The sequence below is a fragment of the Mobula hypostoma genome, chromosome 11 (assembly GCF_963921235.1).
Source record: "Mobula hypostoma chromosome 11, sMobHyp1.1, whole genome shotgun sequence".
Taxonomy (NCBI): Eukaryota; Metazoa; Chordata; class Chondrichthyes; order Myliobatiformes; family Myliobatidae; genus Mobula; species Mobula hypostoma.
The window spans coordinates 104,241,067-104,264,107 of NC_086107.1; the positions used below are offsets into that span (position 1 = coordinate 104,241,067).

General features: G+C 40.6%; 1 protein-coding gene across 1 annotated transcript in view; it reads left to right on the forward strand.

Moving 5' to 3' along the window:
* LOC134353518 (sacsin-like) overlaps positions 1-23,041 on the forward strand; it is a 36,125-nt gene that overhangs the window by 6,625 nt on the left and 6,459 nt on the right. Inside the window, exons 2-6 of the mRNA XM_063061517.1 lie at positions 2,940-3,029; positions 6,805-6,892; positions 9,298-9,409; positions 15,065-15,211; positions 15,561-15,955. Of these exons, the coding sequence (XP_062917587.1) occupies positions 2,940-3,029; positions 6,805-6,892; positions 9,298-9,409; positions 15,065-15,211; positions 15,561-15,955 (832 nt within the window). The remainder of the gene's footprint in view (positions 1-2,939; positions 3,030-6,804; positions 6,893-9,297; positions 9,410-15,064; positions 15,212-15,560; positions 15,956-23,041) is intronic.

Sequence of the window (23,041 nt, forward strand, 5' to 3'; positions counted from 1 at the left end):
CTAACTTGACTCCATTTAGATAATAATCTGCCCTCCCGTTCTTACCACCAAAGTGGATAACCTCACATTTATCCACATTAAACTGCATCTGCCATGCATCTGCCCACTCACCCAGCCTGTCCAAGTCACCCTGTATTCTCATAACATCCTCCTCACATTTCACACTGCCACCCACCAGAGGGTGTAATGAAAACGGATGGGCTAGATCAGAGGGCCAGTGAAGGTGGGTGGGTAGATGGGCAGGGTCTTTGGGTGGAGTGAAGGTGGATGGGTGGATGAGAAGTTAGTGGTGGGGTGGATCGGATGGGTGGTTAGGTGAGATGAGGGTGAATGGGGGTGGGTGAAGTGAGGTTGACAGAAGAATGTGATGGGTGAGGTGATAGTGGGTGGGATGAATGGTCAGTAAGGCAAGCTAAGAGGGGAAGAAGTGAGGAGTTGAAATCAAGGTAGTGGTTTAGGATGGTGGGTTTTGACCACCATTTTGGGAATTCAAAAGGTGGATAAGGTGAGGGTCAGTTGGTTGAAGCTGGTGAAGGGCAGGTAATGGAAGGGTTGGAACTACTGTCTTAGGTAGTAGAGAGGGAGTGTGGGTGAAAGGATGGTGCATCATGTCAGTGAGTGTAGAAATGGTCTAGAGTATGTTATGTGGCTGGATTGGAATAGTGGGCGAGTGATTTGGGGTTAGAGGGGTGTGTATGGATGGGACACAGTTCAGTGAGTGATGGAAGGATGTGAGAATCTTTTGCTGAGTATGAGTGAAAGTGTTGAAATGGAAATTGTAGCAATTCAGAGATGATTGTTTTCAAAGTTAAAGTTATGGTAAATCTCTGGTAGTTCAGTATCCTTTGGACTTCAGTGATTCTGGATTGGCAGATATTTAGATGATTGTATGTTATCCTATTAATCCACCAGCACACTTTTGACTCCCCTTTTTTTTAAAATGTCACGCAATATTTACAATTTTTTTTTTAGTGAACAAGTTCTATTTGAGGAGAATGTAGGAAAAGGGGCCCAGATGAATTTCAAGGGAGCTTGAGAATGAGCATGAGAATATGGTCTGTGTTTAAAGGACTACTATAAGCTAGGCCCTGGTGAGCCTTTACGAATGTGGGAACCCAGGGAGTTTAAGAAGAAGAAGTCATGACAGCATTTTCTTTACCAGGCTTTTTTATTTTTATGAGGCTGAGTTGCTAGCTCGACGCTCAACCCAGCACAGATGGAAAGTGTGCAAGGGAGCCGCTGGATTCGAACTCTGGAGCCTTCGCTCTGAAGTCCAGCGCTGATGCCACTACGCCACCAGCTGGCTAGGGAGTTTAAGCAACACAGGAAATATCATCTAGTGAAGATCAAGATTTCCAAATAATTGGATGGCACGTTATCAGAGTTTTACTGCATGTCAAATGCAACTGTGGACCATTTTAGCACCTGGAAAACTGTGGATAGAGCTTAAAAGTGTGAGCAGTCCCAATTCTGCCCAAAGTCACAAGACATTCATGGAAATTTAGAAAGTTCTTTTTTTAAAAGAAAGCAGCCTAATCAACATGCATTCTGCACAGCTGAAGCAGGAAATAAATGTAAACCACAATACAGACTCTAGGTGTACCCTTGTAATAAATAGCCTGGAGGTTCAGGAACAAGCATTTCTGACTATAACTCTCATCACTATCTGAAGTTGTACGCCAAAATGTAACTTGTGTTTTGATTTATTGTAGCTTTACAGATTGTAGATATTTTAAATTTAATACTTCTGTTCAGCATATTAATTAATGTAATTTAGATGTACACTGAGTTACTTTTTGTGTTTGTATGTTAAACACAACCTTAAATCTGACATTTATCTGCTGTAACTCCCTATGCAGATACTTACGTTGATTTTATATGTAATATATAGGAGTTTTCTAATTCAGTCATGGAGAAATGGTATCAGGGTAACTGGAATTCATCAATGCTGCCTGATTATTGTTGGACACTTAAGCGAGACACCTCAGACACTGAGTATAAACAAAAAGCATCAACGAAACATTTTTAGCTTAGTTGAACTATTGCAAAGCATCAGTACCATTATGCAAATAAATGCATAATCCTCAATAAGTTAATTTCTTGTTTCTTCAAATTCCTACATGATACAAGTAGTTATATTTGTGTTTAGCTTCAAATGATCTGTCATAAACATAAAGAAACACTTCTGAGGAAGCAACACTTTTGAAAAAAATTGTTGTCCAGTAAAATTGATGGTTTTTCTTCTGATTTGATCCTCATGAATTCTAGATTAAATACAAGTCTGAAGATTGCTAATATTTGTATGGGTATTTGTGAGGTGGGTGACTATCTTTTAGAGTCACAAATGGATGCAGCACATAACAGGCCCTTCAGATCATCATGTCCATCCCAACCAAGAAAAACACATTTACACTAATCCTGCATTATCTCCTGTTCCCTACATTCTATTAAATCTCCACAGATTCTACCATTTACCTCCATACTGGGAGCAATCTTCAGTGCCCAGGTAACCTACTGGCATGCATGTCTTTGAGATGTGGGAGGTAACCGGAGCACCCAGAGGAAACCCACATGGTCACATAGAGAACTTGCAAACTCCACAAGGAAAACACCCGAGGTCAGGATTAAGCTTAGCTGTGCCACTGTACATTTTTTGAAGCTCTTAAAATTGTTCCGCTGAAGGACTTAGGCTAAAGATAGTTCTTTTTCAGACAACAAAGATTATTAGCGATCTGGATAGCACGATCCACAAAAAGGAAGAAGGAAAGCAGTCCTTCAGTGACTATTATGGTTTACGGGCAGTTAAGTATTTTGTAGAAAATCAAGTACATACAAGTGCATTTCTTTTACCACTTGGAATTAAAATATGTTGACTAGGCGCAAGTTTCTTGATATTCCACAGTCACTAATGATAATTGTTTTTTTTTACTTTCATTGAGGTGTACAGCAGCATCTCAACTAATGTCTTCTTCACTGCATCCTGAAAGTCGGGCTGGAGGCAGCATCAGCAGCAGTAACAAAAAGATCAGGTATAATGAAGGAAGGGTCAATAATATGTTGAAGCAATAATTAAATTCAGAGTGTGTTCATGTATTTGTAGAGTAGAAAATCAGACTAACTACCTGGGTAATGTTCAGGAGTAAACATGGAACAATATACAGATCTGTATAAAAGCTGCCAGTCAAATTTCAGTTATTTTTCAAACATTGATTCACATTTTTGTTTTACACAGCCTCATTTGGACTTAAACTTTATAATGAACAAATGTAATCAGATTAATTGGGTCAATTCTTCTGGTCTTTATATATTGTATATGAGGACAGAAGAACATTATCTGGGCACTTCGGTAGCACAATGCTATTACAGCTTGGGACATCAGAGTTTGGAGCTCGATTCTGGCACAATCTCTAAAGAGTTCATACATTCTTTCTGTAACCGTGTGGGTTCCCTCCCAGAGCCTAAAGATGTATCAGTTATTAGGTTAATAGGTCATTGTAGAATTGTCCTGTGATTAGGCTGGGTTAAATAGGTAGATTGCTGCGCAGCGCCATTTGTTGTGCCAGAATGACCTGTCCTGTGCTGTATCTCTAAATAAATAAATGAATAAATGGATGAATGAATAAATGGATAAATGAATAAATGGATGAATGAATGAATGGATAAGCAAGTAAGTAAGAAGTCCCAACAATGTAAGGGAATTGTATTGCCCATTAAGTTTTCTTCTCCTGGCATGATATTCTTCTATTTTAACATTTGAGTTTTTTTTCTTAATGCATCCTATTGAAGATAATTGCTGGCACATATTTGAGTTCACCTGTTCTTCCTTGTGTCTCTTTCAAATTTGGACTGAGAAAGTTTTTAGCACAATACCCCCCAAAAAAAACTGGATTGCACAGATGAAAACATATTTATGTAGTGTTAACAAATTTTGCCTACATTTTCAGTTGAGTTTACACTAGTCTTACAACTTGGCTAAATTGTAGAATGAAGTTCAAAATGATGCCGCTGAGTTTCAGGCAAGAGAAAGCAGGAGGAAAGTAGTAGAATTTTATCACCTTTGCCACCAACTTTCACCCTGCCCTCAAATTTACCTGGAATATTTTTGACACTTATTTTCTGGATCTTTCTGTCTCTATCTCAGAATATAAACTATACAGCGATATTTATCATAAGCCTGCAGACTTCCACGGCTATATTAACTACACCTCCTTCCAACTTGTCTCATGTAAGAGTGTCATCCTGTTCTCTCAGATCTCCATCTCCATTGCATCTGTTTTCAAGATGAGGATTTCTACTCTGGTACTTCTGATATTCAAGATTCAAGATTGTTTAATGTCATTTCCAGTACACAAGTGTAGATAGATAGATATACTTTATTGATCCCGAGGGAAATTGGGTTTCGTTACAGCCACACCAACCAAGAATAGAGCATAAATATAGCAATACAAAAACCACAAACAATCAAACAACAAAATGCAAACTATGCCAGATGGAAAATAAGTCCAGGACCAGCCTATTGGCTCAGGGTGTCTGAGCCTCCACGGGAGGAGCTGCAAGTTCGATGGCCACAGGCAGGAATGACCTCCCGTGCCGCCCAGTGTTGTATCTCAGTGGAATATGGCCGAAGTCCAACAGCAAAAAGTTCAATATCCGGTCTACAAACACGTTCCTCGATCGTAATATGACCCGGATTGCACCATCTGTTGTTAACCAGAACAGTGAGCACCGAACTCCTTTACGCTTACTGCTCTCAGTGCACTTCTGGTCAGCCCGAACGGTCTGGAAGCCCTCCATGGAGAAGTTTTGATTGGGTATGTCCTCGTGCAGCCCCGTTCCAGTGAAACACATAATACTGCACTCCCGAAATGTTCTCTGATGCCTGGCTAGCGCCGTGAACTCATCCATTTTATTACCCACCAAACTCCTCTTCTCCATAAGTCTCTGTTGTCTCGACCCAGTCCTCTTTCCTCGCCTTTGTGATCCCCCTCTGCATCCTCTGTGTATTTTCCTCCAGATTTCAGCAGGGGTGTCCGCTGCTCTGCTCGCTAAACCGGCCGGCATAAGCTCAATCAGTTGGTCCCTGGAATACACAATGCTCCCGCTAATGAGATGTGTCAGAATGTAACTATTTCCAGTGCTAAAAACCCAAATAAAACTCTCTCTACCAGCATGTTAGAAAGGGTGCAGCTTGGACGTGTTACCGTGCAAAAAAAAATACAAAACATAATGTAAGTTAAAAAGTAAGAAGAAAAAGTAATAATACTGGTCGGAACGGCTGTAACAGGCTGCATGCACGACCGGCGCGTGCGCACTAAAGGAGAACAAAATAATTGTTACTCCTGATCCGCTGCGGCACAAAAAAAGCAGAATAAGATAAAAAAGTAATAAAAATACAATATATATAAATACATAAGATAGCTTCTGAAATGTCTTTTTTCTTCAGGAAATGTGGCTTTCCCAGTGGCACAGCTGATAGAGTGCTTACATGCGTTTCCTCATTTCTCACATGTCTGCTTCACCACTCTCCTTAAAAAGAACACATGTAGAGTTTCCCTGGTCTTCACCTTTCAATTCTACTACATGCACATCTACCATATCACTGCTTCCACCAGCTCCAGTAGGATCCCACCACCAGCCACGGCTTCTCCTCTCCCTTCCCTTTTTGCTTTCTGGGGAAACTCCTGGTCAGATCATCCCATAAATCCCACCACTTGCTGTCCCTGGAACTTTCCCTGAGGTGCAACATTTGTCCCTACACCTCCCTCACCAACATCCAGTGACTTAAACAGTCTTCCTAATTCTTATGTACCTCCTCCAACCTGGCCCATGAGGCCAAAATGTGGCCTCCTCCACACTGAAAAGACTAAGCATAGACTAGGCAATGGTTTTGCAGAGCACCTGTGCTCTATCTGTAATGAGCACCTTGAGATTTGGATGCATGTGATTTCAGCTTCTCATCCTACACCACACCAAAACATCTGTTCTTTGGCCTATTGCCATGGTAAAGTAAAGCTAGTGTAGAACTATTCCCTGTATTCCTCTTGGGTAGCCTACAGCCCAATGTTAACATTTAATTTTCCAATTTAAGATTAACTCACTTTCCTTCTGACCTCCTTCACCATCCCATGTTCCTTTTCAACTCTCACTAATCCACCCAGGATCTCCCTCACTCTCTTAACCTTTTGAATTCCTCCCACCCTCATTACCTAGATTCATCAATTCCCCTATCTTGTTCTATCTCCCATTTCCCATTCACCTATCCATCTGGGTTTCTTCTTCCCTTCCCACTTGGTTCCATCTGCCCCTCATTTCCCCTTCATCTGGTTCCACCTATCACCTACCAGTCTCTATATTAAAGTTATTATAAAGCTTTGTGGCACACTATCTCCATCACCATTTCCATTAAACCAGTTCTGGTTCAATTTGAATGTAAAGGAGCATGCCTGGAGCTGCAGGTGATGCATCTAAAAATGAGATGCTGCTAAAATTATAAAGCAGGACTACATGTATTCTAAAAAGCAAAGGCAGTATTTTGTAATCACAACAAATAAAGCTCTGTAAGCTTGCTACATCCAATTCTGAAAGTGGCAGACCACTAACAAAGAGGTTTCATGAACACATTTATCCTGAGTGTTGGCAGAGCCCAACACACAAGTGCTAAAGTCAAGTGTGCATTTTTTATACTGAGCAGCCTGTAAGGTGAAATAAAATAATTGGATACAGCAGTTATAGAAAAAAGCCATAATACAACAGTCATTTGGAATTAATGCTCAAGTCATAGATGAACTTTTATTATTAATATAGGAAGAAATTTGGTGCAACTGCTCCACAATTTATTGATTATCTGAAAGAGATACTACGTCGATACCCCGATGGAGGCCAGATTCTTAAGGTAAGTACTCAATTTTGAGGACCAGTTTTGTCCCTAACAAAGCTTTTGCTTTTAACATACCTGTAGAATCCCTTAGGATTCTCCTTCACCTTGTTTGCTAGAGCAATTTCATGCCTTCTTTTAGCCCTCCTGATTTCTTTCTTAAACGTTCTCTTGCATTTCTTGTACTCCGTGAACACCTCATTTGTTTCTACTTGCCTATACCTACTATGTACCTCCTTTTTTCTCTTAACCAGGGCCTCAATATCTCTTCAAAACCAAGGTTCCCTACACTTGTTACCTTCACCTTTTACTCTGACAAGCACGTATAAGCTTTGTTCTCTCAAAATTTCATTTTTGAAGGCCTCCCACCTTCCAAGTACAGAAGACAGCCTGTCCCAATGCACATTGCCAGATCATTTCTGATATGATCAAAATTGGCCTTTCTAATATTTACAATCTCAACCCGCAGACCAGACGTATCATTTTGCATATTTACTTTGAAAATAATGTCATTGTGGTCACTGGATGCAAAGTGTTCCCCTACACAAACTTCTGTTGCCTGCCCTGTCTCATTCCCTAATAGCAGATCCAGTAGCACACGCTCTCTCATTGGGACTTCTATGTACTGATGAAGGAAACCTTCCTGAACACATTTGACAGACTCTATCCCATCTAGTCCTTTTACAGTATGGGATTCCCAGTTAATATAACAACCTTATGTTTCTTGCACCAGCCTGCGATCTCTTAACAAATTTGTTCCTCTAAATCTCTGGGATTGTTGGGTGGTCTGTAATATAGCCCCATTAACATAGTCATACCTTTCTTATTTCTCAGTTCCACCCATAGTGCCTCACTAGTTGAGTTCACTAGTCGGTTCTGACGGAGCACTGCCGTGACATTTTCCTTGACTAGTAATGCCACCCCTCCTCCTTTAATCCCTCCTGCTCTGTCACATCTAAAAAATGGAACCCTGGAATATTGGGCTGCCAGTCCTGCCCCTCCTGCAACCAAGCCTCAGTAATGGCTACAACGTCATAATTCCAGGTGTTGTCCATGCCCCGAGTTCATCTGTCTTTCCTATGATACTTCTTGCATTGAAATATATGCAGTACAGGACACTAGTTGTACCATGCTCAACCTTTTAATTCTTGACTTTGTCTGGGGTCTTACCAACGTATGCCTCTATAACCCCTCCACACTCTGACACTCTGGTTCTCATCCCCCTGCAACTCTAGTTTGAAACCCACCGTGAAGCCTTCCTGCTAGGATATTAGTCCCCCTTCAGCTCAGGTGCAAACTGTCCCTTCAGTACATGTCCTACCTTCCCTGGAAGAGAGCCCAATGATCCAAAAATTTTATGCCCTCCCTCCTAACTCCTTAGCCACGTATTAAACCGTATAATCTTCCTAGTTCTAGCCTCACTAGCATGTGGGATGGTGAGTGATCCTGGATCACAACCCTGGAGGTCCTGCCTTTTAACTTAGCACCCAACTCCCTGAATTCCCTATGCAGAACCTCGTCACTTATCCTGCCCATGTCATTGGTATTTACATGGACCACGACCTCTGGCTGTTCACTTTCCCACTTAAAGTACTGAGGACTCACTCTAGGGATGTCCCGGCATGGCACCCAGGAGGCAACATACCATCCAGGAATCTTGTTCTCACCCACAGAACCACCTGTCCACTCCCCTAACTAACAAATCTCCTATCACTACAGCATGCTTCTCCCCCCTTCCTTTCTGAGTCATGGAGCCAGACTCAGTGCCAGAGACCTGACCACTGTGACTTTTCTCTGTAAGTCAACCTGCCCCAACAGTATCCAAAGTGACATACCTGTTGTGGGGGATGGTCACACGAGTACTCTGCACTGGCTCCTTAACCCCTTATATGTCCTATCTTCAGCCTCCCGAATGATCCAGTGTTCATCCAGTTCCAGATCCAACTCCTTAATGCAGATTGTTAGAAGCTGAAGCTGGATCTACTTCTCGCAGTTGTAGTCGTCAGGGACTGCAACCTGTTGCTTCCTTTTTTTCTACCCGCATATGGGACTCCAGTGAAATTCCGTACTCTCAAACTTATGATGTCCTCCAGATTGGTCACTGGTCAAAGCTCTATTATGCTGCCATGACCCTCTGCTCCCTTTTTCTTCTTAGGCAGTGGACCTGAGTGAAATCCCCTCCCCTCAAACTTCCGATGTCTAGATTGAACACTGGACAAAGCTGTAATATGCTGCCGCAACCCGCTGCTCCCTTTTTCTACTCGGGCAGTAGATCCGATGTCTGACTGGCCGCTGATCAAAGCTCTCTTGTCTACTTCTCATTGTCATTGAACATCATAAATTGTTTGGAGACAATTAACTGGAGAACTGAAGGGAAGGGATTGCTTATCCATACACTTGATTTTGCTCTCCTTGTTTCTAAGGAATTGCTTCAAAATGCAGATGATGCTGAAGCAAATGAGGTGGTGTTTATATTTGACGAAAGAACTTATGGGTCAACATCTTTGTTTATGAAGGATCTTAAAAAGTTTCAAGGTACGTGAATTTGGGAGGTTAAACTACTGAAGAATGAGAAATATTCTAAAGCAGATTTTGATTTTGATTTTCTCAAAATAACTGATTACGTTTCAAACCAAATAATGTTTAAAAGGTACAATCCAGCCCACCGATGTCCAATATGTTGAGTAGCAAGTTAATTTTGGTAGATTTCTAGTCCATCCTGTGCACATTTTCTCTTGGTTCTGAAATATTTTTCCTTGGTTTAATAGACTCAGTTTTTCAGTCACTTTCCTATTGCTTTCTTAGTAAGAAGACAACCTAACAGTTTGGAATTCTTATGAAATTTCACATCACTTACTCTTATTTTCCATGCTGGAATCTCCTTGTATCTAACTGGATGCAAAATGCTTATATTCCACACAATCACATTACTTATTGGTGTCATATTACTCTCATAGCAATATGAAAATAAGCATCTGCCAACAGATGTAAGAATAAAATAGGGCTATTAATAGCACTGGAGACATTTGTGATTTGTTGAACTAGCTGAAAAAAATTCAGTGGGCTGAATGGTCTTCTACATTGTAAGAGGGTATGAAAAACATGACAGTTTATTTTGACACCAAATACGTATCAAATGCTAATGCGTATCATGGAAGAAAATTTAGATGACTGGTTCTTTGAGAAAAGATTAAATTTTTATTCTGATATTGAGTGATACTGGCCTGGATAGCTTTTAATATCTGTTATTGCCCTTGAGAATAAGGCAGTGTCTTCCTGGACTATTGCTGCAAGGTGGGACAGAGAAAGAACATATCTAAATCAGAATTGTCAGAGACAGCAGGAAACCTATAGGTCATCATAGCTTTTCACACCAGACAGCCAGCCACTCTAGTGTTGTTTGGTTGATGTTGAGCAGGTTAGTGTCAGCTAAATCAGGTGAGAGTGGGCAGTTGTGCAGAACATGTTCAATGTTCTGCACCCTTTTGTCACATTCACAGGATTCGCTGGTCTTTAAACACCACTTCACCATATTGCCTCCCATCCTACAAACTCCCACTCTCGCTCTGTTGAGAGTGCACCACTTCCGTCTGTCAAGCAGTGCCCCGTCTGGTAACATTTCTGTGGGGTCTTGCACTGTATTGTTTAGTGGGGTTCTGGCTTCTGTTTGTTGCCAGATGTCAATCCTGTATGTTTGGGGGGATGTTCCGTGTGGTAGTTCCTCTACTGTAGCAAAGTTTTTCCTCGATTTTAGGCGGTTGGAAACTGGCACATGATGATGTAGTGGGTGCCATGGATCTGAGTTCTGTTTACCTTTTTCAATTTTTGTTGAAGTGTGTCTTCGGATCTCTGGGGGAGCAATGCCTGCAAGTCTGTAAATGATGTTAGTGGGTGTGGGGCGCAGTGTGCCCATGATTATTCAGCAGGCTTCGTTAAGCAACGGGGTCTATTTTCTTCGCATGGGCTGATCTGCCCCACACAGGTGCACAGTATTCTGCAGGTGCATAGCAGAGTGCTAGGGCAGTTGATTGAAGTGTGTGAGCATCAGCTCCCCATTTCATGCCTGCTAATTTTTTTAAGAGAGAATTGCGAGAGCCCACTTTCCCTCGGAGTTTTTGGATGTGGGTGGCAAATGAGAGCGTCCTATCCAGTGTCACGCCTAGGTAAATTGGAGTCGGACGGTGTTCGAGCTTCTTCCCACACCAGAAAATCTTGAGTTTCTGAGCTACTTCTCAATTCCTCAAGTAGAATGCACACACTTGAGTTTTTGATGGATTTGGGTTCAGAGACCATTTTTCATAATACTGTTTTATTGCCTCGAGCACTGCTGTAAGTCGTACTTCAACTTCTTGGAAGGAGTTAGCTTGTGTTGCTATGCATAGGTCGTCTGCATAGATAAACCTGCGTGTGTTAGGAAAGGTTGGTTGGTCATTTGTGTAGATATTAGATACAAAACGTTTGTAGTAGAGGTGCCAGGACTGATCCCTGTGGTAGTCCGTTCTTTTGTGGACACCACCTACTCTTAATTCAATTAATTTCTACATAAAATCTATGATTTTCTAGGAGGCTTCTTATTACTTTGACTGTGGTTTCGTTCCTTAACATTTTAGATAATTTCAGTAGAAGGTCTCTGTGATTCACAGTGTTGTATGCTGCTGTGAAGTCAACAAATGCTGACCCTGTAATTTGTTGCATTTCAAAGCCATCCTCAGTATACTGGGTTAAGCTCAGGACTTGACCGCAGCAAGAGCGGCCTGGCCTGAACCCGGCTTGGTCTGGTGTTAGATCTTCGACTAAGGGGGATATTCTTTTCAGTATGAGTCTTTTGTAGAGTTTATAGAGGGTGCAGAGCAGGGAAATCGGTCTGTAGTTTTTAGGAATGTTGGGGTCTTTATTGGGTTTTAGGAGAGCAACAACTTTGGCTCTTCTCCACTTTTTAGGTATCCTTAATGATCTTAGGCAACAGTTAAAAAGGGACAGAAGCTTTAGGTCCAAGATGTTTAAGGAGTTCAATAAGAATCCCATCAATGCCAGCAGCTTTGTTGGATTTTAGCTGTGATAATTCATCCTTTAATTCGTCCAGGGTGAGAGGTGGGAAGTTGTTATTCCCGTTTGAGAGAGCTGACTCCATCTCCTGATGTTGCTTTTTCTTTTGCCTCCATTCCTTGTTATTTGGTCGACCATTTAGTATCAGTTGGTGGGCAACCTGATTGGGTGTTACGGCAGCAGTTCTCTGTGGTGGTCTATTGTCTTGAGTTTCTGAACAATTGCCTATGCCTTCTTACTGTTCTTGGTCATGTCTGTGTTTTCTATCAGGTCCTGCCAACGCTGTTGTCTCTCTTGGCTCAGTAGGGACAGAACTGACTCTCCCATTTCAATTGTGTCTTGACCAAACTGGTCTTGGTTGTATAAGTTGACACACTCATCATAACTTTGCTTGATATCACTAGTTAATCCCTGAATATATTTGGTTCTGCAGCCTCTAGGTATGTTCTGCTGTGCTACTTTCCAGATTAGTTGGACAAATTCATCATAATGATCAGGTTCTGGTAGGTATTGATAAGTTGGTCAAGGGATTCTGTGAAAGATGTCCAATTTTCTCAGGTTACAGGTGGTCCCCATGTACCTGCTGCCATTGTCCTTCTGAAGTTAAAAATTTGTGAGATGGTTGCAAATAAACTTTGTTGAGTTATCTTTTTGTAAATGGTGCATGCTACTTTCACAAAACATGAATACTGGAAGAATTAAATCATTGTGAAATGGTTGCCAATTAGACAACTGTTCTGTCTTGAAAGGTTTTTTTCCTTGTACAGTATTGATTCCCATTCCTGTCATAAGCCTAATCTGATAGCTGCATTCTTCTAGCCTTGGGAGACTTGATGAATGATGTGAGGAACGAGCTTCTCACATTGAAAGATGCTGAAGTAGCCTACGTTCAGTTCCTTTGTTTCTCTTGGAGTTTCTTCCATATAGTGTTCAATAGTGAGGACTACTATTTCATTAACTACAGCAGGATGGTAATTAGCAGTGTGTTTTCATGTCAGTCATTGCCTGATGCCCTGAGGATTCATGTATTCTCAAATGAAAGATGTTGACTCCATAATGACTGTATTCCATTATCCGCAAACAGGAGGAAATCTGCAGATGCTGGAATTTCAAGCAACACAAAAGTTGCTGGTGAACGCAGCAGGCCAGGCAGCATCTTTAGGAAGAGGTTCAGTCGACGTTTCATGCCGAGACCCTTCGTCAAAGATGTGCCACCCCACTAGGAATAGGGTTCCCCTTGTCCTCACCTACCACCCCACCAGCCTCCGGGTCCAACATATAATTCTTCGTAACTTCTGCCACCTCCAACAGGATCCCACCACTACGCACATCTTTCCCTCCACCGCCCCCCCCCGCTTTCCACAGGGATCGCTCCCTAAGCGACTTCTTTGTCCATTTGTCCCCCCCATCCCTCCCCACTGATCTCCCTCCTGGCACTTATCCTTGTAAGTGGAACAAGTGCTACATATGCGCTTACACTTCCTCCTTCACTGCCATTCAGGGCCCCAAACAGTCCTTCCAGGTGAGGCGACACTTCACCTGTGAGTCAGCTAGGTGATATACTACGTCCGGCGCTCCCGATGCGGCCTTCTGTATATTGGCGAGACCCGACGCAGACTGGGAGACTGTTTCGCTGAACACCTACGCTCTGTCCGCCAGAGAAAGCAGGATCTCCCCGTGGCCACACATTTTAATTCCATGTCCCATTCCCATTCTGATATGTCTATCCACGGCCTCCTCTACTGTCAAGATGAAGCCACACTCAGGTTGGAGGAACAACACCTTATATTCCGTCTGGGTAGCCTCCAATCTGATGGCATGAACATTGACTTCTCAAACTTCCGCTAATGCCCACCTCCCCCTCGTACCCCATCCATTATTTATTTATTTATATACACACATTCTTTTTCTCTCCTTTTTCTCCCTCTGTCCCTCTCACTATACTCTTTGCCCATCCTCTACTCCCAGGCCTCCTGTACCATGATCTTCTCATATCCCTTTTGCCAATCACCTGTCCAGCTCTTGGCTCCATCCCTCCCCCTCCTGTCTTCTCCTATCATTTTGGATCTCCCCTTCCCTCTCCCACTTTCAAATCTCTTACTAGCTCTTCCTTCAGTTAGTCCTGACGAAGGGTCTTGGCCCAAAATGTCAACTGTACCTCTTCCTGGAGATACAACCTGGCCTGCTGCGTTCACCAGCAACTTTTATGTGTGTATTCCATTATCCACCACCTTTGGGAATGCCTTGGCTATGGGACAAGATGTGTATAGGGACATTGTCTGAACTATTGGCTGCTAGGTATGTTTTGTGACTATGAATCTCAGATTTTTGCTTGGCTGGTATGCGGGTCAATACTCTATTTAACTTACCAGTCCTTGGGTACTAAAGACAGAAAATATGCAAAGAGAACCAGTCAATGGTTCAAGTCAATGAGAGAACACAAGTTAGGTTCGGATTGCAGAGAAAATCCAGTATGGATGGTTATGACAAAGGGAAGTTCTCTAATAGTCAAGGCCATGTCTACCTGGAAATATGTTGTAGATGTCCTTCAGAACACAGGTTAATGAGGTTTAATGAATATTTCAGTGTGTTCTGTTCTTATTTCAGATTTCTACTTTTTGAAGCTCGTAGATTTTTGCCTGTTATTGGATGCCTGAAAGGAAGAACTTATTGAGCTAGGTGTGGTGTAGTTATTGCATTTGATATCTGGATCAATTCTTGGGAAGTTCTCTCATTTTATTTTTGCAGTTAGATAGATAAATGGATTTCTTAGCTATTTCATCTAAGAGTTAGCCATTGCAGTGACAGCATGGAGTCATGCAATTCCGCTCGATCCTTATATGGCAGCAGATTTCCTTTCCTGAAGGGTATTAGTGATTCAGGGGGATTATTTTTCTAGTTAAATCTTAATTTCATGGTCAATGTTAGAGGCCAGCTAATTCCATATTATTTAATTACCCATTTAAATTCTGTAATTCCTGTGATGGAACTTGAACTCGTGCCTGAATCTTTAATTCAGGCTCCAGATCAATGGTATGATTAAACCACAAAGCATCCCTAATGAGTATGTTGATTACTTTTCCAAAACATCTGCATAAGCTAATGTTGTAGTTGCCTTTTTTATGTGTGTGTTTCCTCCATTAGGTCCGGCTCTCATAGTATACAATGATTCAGTGTTTTCAGAAGAAGATTGGAATAGCATTCAAACTACAGGAATCAGTAATAAACGTAATGATCCCAGCAAAGTCGGCCAATTTGGACTGGGATTCAATACTATTTATCATATCACAGGTGAAAGATTTTGAGTTATAACAGATAGTATAAAGTTGTGATATAACCAGCTAAGTTCCATTTAGTATATGTTCTTTATAAAAAGGTAACTATTTCACTATTTGAATGTATTATCTAAATAATATATTTGAGTACAACATCATGAAAATTATATTTATATTTGTTGAAGAGCCAAACAACTTTGCTACTTGTTTCAATATTCATCTGGCATGTTCAAGGTAGTTAGTAATTTTAATTGAATCTATCATTTGTGTGTTGTTTATTTTCAGGAATTAAAAGTTAAATTGACAACTGAGTTTATACAAGAAGCATTATCATCTCTTAAAATATTTATGTGTCATTTTTGCAGATGTACCAAGCATATTCAGTGGGAAGTATATTGGTATATTCGACCCTCAGCAAAAGCTGTTTGGTGAACAGGAAGCTGGATATATATGGACTCTTGATGATAGAGAAGACAGAAATGTTTTTGAACACTCAAGGGATCAGTTTAGACCATTCAAATGTGCCATGGAAGCGATTGGAACAACAACATGGAATAATGCATTGAAAGAGAATTATTTCAAAGGAACATTGTTTAGGTTTCCTTTGAGAACTGAACCTTCAGAGATATTAGCTAGCTCGTATGATAGAGATAAAATCTTTGATCTTTTTGATTCCTTTAGAGCAGATGAAGATATGAATCTCTTATTTCTAAGAAATGTTGCATCCGTCTCAATAAAGCATATTGACACCAGTGGAAATGTGAAGGTCCTTTCAAAAATAGCAACTTTGCAACCTGAACACTTCCCCAGTTTTAATTGGAATCTCAATGTTCAAAATCAAGAACTGTTCTGCAAGGTTAAAACTTCTACCTGTATCAGAGCTATTTCTCAATACTTTGTCAACGAAAAACATCATAATCACTGGTTAATAACAAACTGCATAGGCATTGCAGGTGAATGGGGTAAATTAGATGATCTGGCTGAGAGGCTGAGTTATACACCATGTGTTGGATTGGCTTTTCCATTGAATAAAGTAGAATCTTCAGAAACTAGCGCAGAAACAGACTTTGAAGGCCGTCTTAGTTTTTTTCTGCCACTTCCAAATAATGAGGCCAACAGGACAGGATTGCCAGTCCATGTAAATGCCTTCTTTGGACTTTCAGATAACCGGAGACATATCAAGTGGATTGAATCGGACCAAAAATATGATGAAGCTGCCCAGTGGAATGAGCTACTGATAGAAAAGATCCTTCCTTATGCATACTGCCAACTGATCCTGGATGCTATTACTCTGGCTAAAGCCTCAGTGCTAAAACCTTTTTCGGTGTATCATATCTGGCCAGACCTCGAGAAAATGAATCATAAAGACCGTTGGGTTAACATAGCTAAAGAAATCACTAAACATTTGATGAAACTTAATACTCTGTGCTTGGCTGCCTGTGAAGATAACTGGATAACTGCTGGCAAAGCCATCTTTTTGCATTGCTGTGATCGGCCTGATATGAAGAAGGCAATTGAGAATGTTTTGATAAAAGAGGCTCAACCATTGGTTAGAGTCCCAGTTCATGTATTTAAGGCCTTAGAATTTGCATTAGAAAATCAAAGTGCCTTAAATATTATCACTCCAGCATACTTACGAAACATTCTTCAACATTGTGATTTGTATACTTTGCCATATGAACAAAAATTACTGCTTCTAGAGTACGTTTTAAGCGATGAGCAATATAGTTCCCTCAACAACCTTCCACTACTACCACTCACCAATGGATCCTTTGTAAGATTCCAAATCAGTTCATGTGATGAGCCTGTATTTACTGACTCAGCAAAATTTCCAAGGTAAGCCATTTATTTTCGTATTTCCTTATGACTAGGCCATTTCAACTCATTGAGCCTCTGTGAGCAGTCCTATTCCCCCAAGAGGTAAAGAAGCCTGAAGTCCCGTAACATCAGGTTCGTCGTCGTTAGGTTGCATCTGGAATTTCCAGTTGGCAGACGATTTCCTTCCATGTTGCCCTGTCCCGACACTTGTCCACAACATCCCTAGTCTTGTTCAGCTTGGTCCAATCCTTGATGTTATCCAGCCACATTGTTCTTTGCCTTCCCCTTCCTTTCTTTCCCTCCACCTTTCCATATAGCAAGTTCGACAAGATGTTATTTCTCTGCGTAACATGTCCACAATAAGCAACTTTTAACTTCATGATCTCCTCCAGCAGTATCCGTGGTCTATCAACTTCGGACAAAGCCCTCTCATTTGAAACTTTCTCGACCCAGCTGATCTTCAACATTCGTCGATAGCACCACATTTCAAAACCATTAATTTGTTTCATGTCATCCTTCTTCAGGGTCCATGTTTCTGATCCATACCTCAGCACTGACCATATGTAACACTCGAGGAAGCGGATTCTACTTTGAATGTCTACTTTCCGATTGCATAGTAGATCTTTTAGCTTCATGAACTGGGTCTTAGCCATACCTATTCTCCTTCTGATCTCAACTTCACATCTCCCATCACCTGTCAGACAACTGCCAAGATATTCAAACTTTCACACCTGTTCAATGTCTTGTCCATTCATTTGTAATGATACCGTCATGAATGAGTCTTTAGTGTTTGTTTTGCTTACCACCATCAATTTTGTTTTCTTAGGGTTGATTTTTAGTCCGTATTCAAGGCTTTTCTCATTCACTTTATTCGGCATAATTTGCAGTTCGCACTCACTGTCAGCTAACAACGCGGTGTCATCCGCATACCTGATGTTATCCACCTTCCGGCCTCCGATTGGAATACCTGTCTCCTGATGGTCGCATTCCCAAAAAATCCATTCTCCATAGAGGTTGAACAAATCCAGCGAGCCAACACAGCCTTGCCTTACGCCTCGTTTAATACATGCCCATGGTGATAGCTCATTTTCTACCTTGACTGCCGCTTTGTGTTTCCAATACAAATTCCTTATTATTTGCACATTCTTCCATCCCAGATCGTACCTGTTCAGCACTTCTATTACTTTCTCGTGTCTTACTTTATCAAAAGCCTTTTCATAGTCAATAAAGCGTAAGTAGATGGTCTTTTGTGCCTCAATGCATCTCTCCATGATGTTTCTCAAAGCAAATATTCCTTCCCTTGTTCCTGAGGCTTTACAAAAACCAAACTGTGTTTCTCCAGTTTCATCACTGATTGTACCTTTCATTCTGCCGAACACTATTTTCAACAGTAACTTGACGCAGTGAGACATTATGCTTATTGTCCTGTGTTCGTTACATTTTATCGTCCTTGGCTTTTTTGGTAAGGTGATAAATACCGATTTGAGAAAGTCCTCTGGAAGATTTGGACTGGGTTCAATGAGAGCTAATTCCTTGAACTTTTCAGTAAAACCCTAATTACTACCTTAGTAGAGCAACACTAGGACCACTTTGATCACTTTGCACTAAAATGGACTTTGTTTTTTGTTGTAATTATGTTCTTTCTTGTAAAAGTCCTGGATAATTTATGTTTAATTTATCTTTTTACCTGTGAATGCTGCTTACAATTTGCTATGTGCCCACGATGCTGCTAGAAATAAATTTTTCATTGCACCTGTGTGCATGTGTGCATATGGCTACATTTATGACTATGACTAACCTACTTTGCCCCTAGATTCTCCCCCGCACCTACACACTAGGAGTAATTCTTTGTTACAAATCAATCTGCTAACACACGTTTTTGAGAGTTGGGAGGAAACCAGAGACGGTAATAGGAAGGACATGCAAACTCTACAGAGAAAGCGTCAGAGTAGCACAAACAGCTCAGGAACGAGAATGATAATAGCTGCACTCAGGATCGGTTGTGAGATTCCCGTTTTTTGAAATACAATTTAACTCAATATCCTGTTGACAATTTTTGAATATGGTAAAGAAGAAATAGCAATCAGATAGTTTTTTGTGTTTTACTCTGGAAAGGAAATGCATGTTAATATCAAAAGAAGGCAGAATTCTGCTTATCTCTGATGTTTGTCACCATGCATATTATTTGTGAATCAAAACTCCATGTGAAGTAAGAGAAGAATGTAGTTATACTACTTTTAGAGAAGGAAACATTTATTTGTTGGAAATGATGTTTTTCCAATATCAGGGTTTAAAATTATTCACAAGCCTCAAAACAAAACTTTTTATAATGGGACCTTTATTTAAAACTTGGGAAGTTTTTCCCTCAAAGGCAGTACCAGTCAGGGAAAGCAAAATCAAAAGCAGAAAAAATGTGAGTCTCTTCCTTAATGGGAAGTAGAAGGAATAGAAGTAGAACTTCTGAATACTATTAAAGCATCAGTAGATAGATAGGGATGAAAGTTTACCAGGATGTGAGCAGGAAAGTGGAATTGAGATTACAGTTAGATCACTACAATCTTATTGAATAGATTCAAGGGATTGGGTGGCCTACTCCTGCTCCTAACTCATGTGTTAAAAAGCAAAGTGCTGTGGATTGATTGAAAAAATAGTCAGGATTATAGACCAATTTAGCAATGGATTCATCTACACATACTGCAAGAAGAATATTTTTAATTATGCTCTCACTATTTTTTCCCCTGATCCATTGGATATTGTGTCTTTAGTCAGAAGAAGATGTGCAATTCTGTAGCATTTTTATACTCTTGGAATGTCCAAAGTGATTTAAAACACAATTAAATGAATACAGCAGCCAATGTTATACTAAGGAATTTCCCACAAACGAGTGGAATCTAGAACACAGGGTATATGATGAAAGCAGAAACCTGTACTGAATCATGTTTCTACAGACGCTAGATTCAATGTATCCAATAAAATATTTATCACTATTGAAGAATTTACTAAGACTTGACTTTATTTTACAAATAATTTTCACAAAACATATACTGTATTCAGTATACAGAGTTATAAATTATACAGCATGGTAACAGGCCATGGTGACCAAGTCTTGCTGAGTTAGTCCTATTTGCCTGCATTTGGGCCCATATTCCTCTAAACCAAGGATTCCCAACCTGGGGTCCACAGACCCCTTGTTTATTGGTGTTGTCCATGGTATAAAAAAGATTGGGAACCCCTGCTCCAAACCTTTCCTTTTCATATACCTGCCTATATGATGTAATTGAACTCACATCTATCATTTTATTTGACAGCTTTTTCATTATACCCACCACCTTCTGTGTGGAAAAACTTCTCTTCATACATTAAACTTGTGTCCTCTAAGATAATCTCTACCCTGGAAATAACAATGGGACAATCCACCTTACCTATACTACTCTTGATTTTATAAACAGAAGGGCCTTTGAATGAACCTGTATGTGATCAGATGCTGTTACTGAAACTGCAGAACATGCACAGAAGTGGTTACCTGCAAATCTTCTCAAAGTCCACATATACACACATACTGTTAAATGTGCTTGAAGTCACTTTTAGTTTCAAGAACTTGCTGGGAATCATAAAAATACAAAATACTGAAAATTTTAAAAAACTAAATGTTGGAAATGTGAAATAGAGGAAAAAAATGATTGGAACTCTGGACAGGTCACACAGCAAAAAAAGGGGAGAAATTCAGCAAGAGTGGAATTTTTAGAAGGGAGCTTGATGGCAGTGATAAGAAATGAAATAACGTCCTGGTTAAAAAATATTTGGTGCTACCAAGATAGCTCAGTAAATAAACATGATGCAAAATGTACTACTATGCCATATATAATGTTGGAAAGTCTGCAACAATGTCTGTCAAAGAGAGAGCATTGTAGGACTGAACATAATAAGATGTAATAGATATAAAGCAAAAAATGCATAAGATTCACATTGCTGAAACAAGAGGTTGATATTATTTAAAATGCTTTTGAATCTTTTTGGGACATTGTAAGAAATCATGAAAGCTCTCAAAATTCAAATCTTCCTTCTGATTAAAGTAGCAGCTGTTGGGTGAAATGGAAAGGGAATAAAGTCAATAGGAAAGAACAGTGAAAAATATTCTTACAGTATGTGTAAATAAAGACACTATTATATTACTCCATAATCCTGGTTATTTTACTTGTGAATTTCAAGCATTTTACATTTCCAGCTGTTGGTTCACATTTATTCCAATACAAAGCTTAGTTCATTAAACATCACTGTGGTTTCTTTCTCCTCATTGTAATAGGCATATTGCTAAAATGTATGAATAATCACTAGTATTTTATGTTTATAGGATTTTACTTCCAGGACTTGAGGAGAGATTTTTGCCTGAAGATCTTTGTGATACTTTGCTGGATCATCTAAAGAAGATTGCTTATAGTCGTAAGATATTTACTTCTGCTTGAGTATAATGATACCTTATTTTTGTGTATTTAGTACTGAAAACAAAAGGACTATTGAGATAAGATTGGTCTTCACTGAAAGCATCTTATTAGCAACAGTTAATCATCAGCCTGTTTATGGGCCAAGTATACAATGTTGAGTTGTTTTTATAAGAAGCAGCAGCAGTTTACACTTAAACCCAAAAGTAAATTCTGCCTTTGGGGTCTTTGAAGATGCAGTTTACCTTATTTCAGTTTGACATAACTATATTTGTGAATCGCAGCCGTATAATCTTGGAGTCAAAGGTTAGTTGGAAATCAACTCTTCTTTAAAGTAACACACATCAAAGTTGCTGGTGAATGCAGCAGGCCAGGCAGCATCTCTAGGAAGAGGTACAGTTGACGTTTCGGGCCGAGACCCTTCGTCAGGACTAACTGAAGGAAAAGCTAGTAAGAGATTTGAAAGTGGGAGGGGGAGGGGAAGATCCAAAATGATAGGAGAAGACAGGAGGGGGAGGGATGGAGCCAAGAGCTGGACATGTGATTGGCAAAAGGGATATGAGAGGATCATGGGACAGGAGGCAGAGAAAGCAGGATCTCCCAGTGGCCACACATTTTAATTCCATATCCCATTCCCATTCTGATATGTCTATCCACGGCCTCCTCTACTGTAAAGATGAAGCCACACTCAGGTTGGAGGAACAACACCTTATATTCCATCTGGGTAGCCTCCAACCTGATGGCATGAACGTTGACTTCTCTAACTTCCGCTAATGCCCCACCTCCCCCTCGTACCCCATCCATTATTTATATACACACATTCTTTCTCTCTCTCTCTCCTTTTTCCTCCCTCTGTCCCTCTGACTATACCCCTTGCCCATCCTCTGGGCTTCCCGTTGTGTCTTTCTCCCTGGGCCTCCTGTCCCATGATCTTCTCATATCCCTTTTGCCAATCACCTGTCCAGCTCTTGGTTCCATCCCTCCCCCTCCTGTCTTCTCCTATCATTTTGGATCTCCCCCTCCCCCTCCCACTTTCAGATCTCTTACTAGCTCTTCCTTCAGTTAGTCCTGACGAAGGGTCTCGGCCCGAAACGTCAACTGTACCTCTTCCTAGAGATGCTGCCTGGCCTGCTGCGTTCACCAGCAACTTTGATGTGTCTTGCTTGAATTTCCAGCATCTGCAGAATTCCTCGTGTCTTCTTTAAAGTACTTTCCTTACCTAGTTGAAATATCCATGTTTAATACAATGGATATTTCTAATTGGGACCTTTGATCTACAGCGGTGCTCAAAAACTGCAGTTCTGCATCATGACAATAAAACCAGGGGAGAAAAGGAACAGAACTGCTTTAAGGATTCGAAGTTTTGATAAGCTCTCCTTTCATTCTTTTAAGGGCTTGACAAGAGAGATGTAGGGAGGATGCTTCCCCAGCTGAAAAGGCATGAATCTGTGTGCACTTTTTGAAATTAAAGGGTCAATATTTAGGATGGGCCTTTAGAATTCTCTGCGATGGAGGCCTGTGGAGGCTTGATTGTGTTTAGTCAATCGAGTAATATAGGAGTTGTGCTGGAAAATATTGTTGCAGTAGAA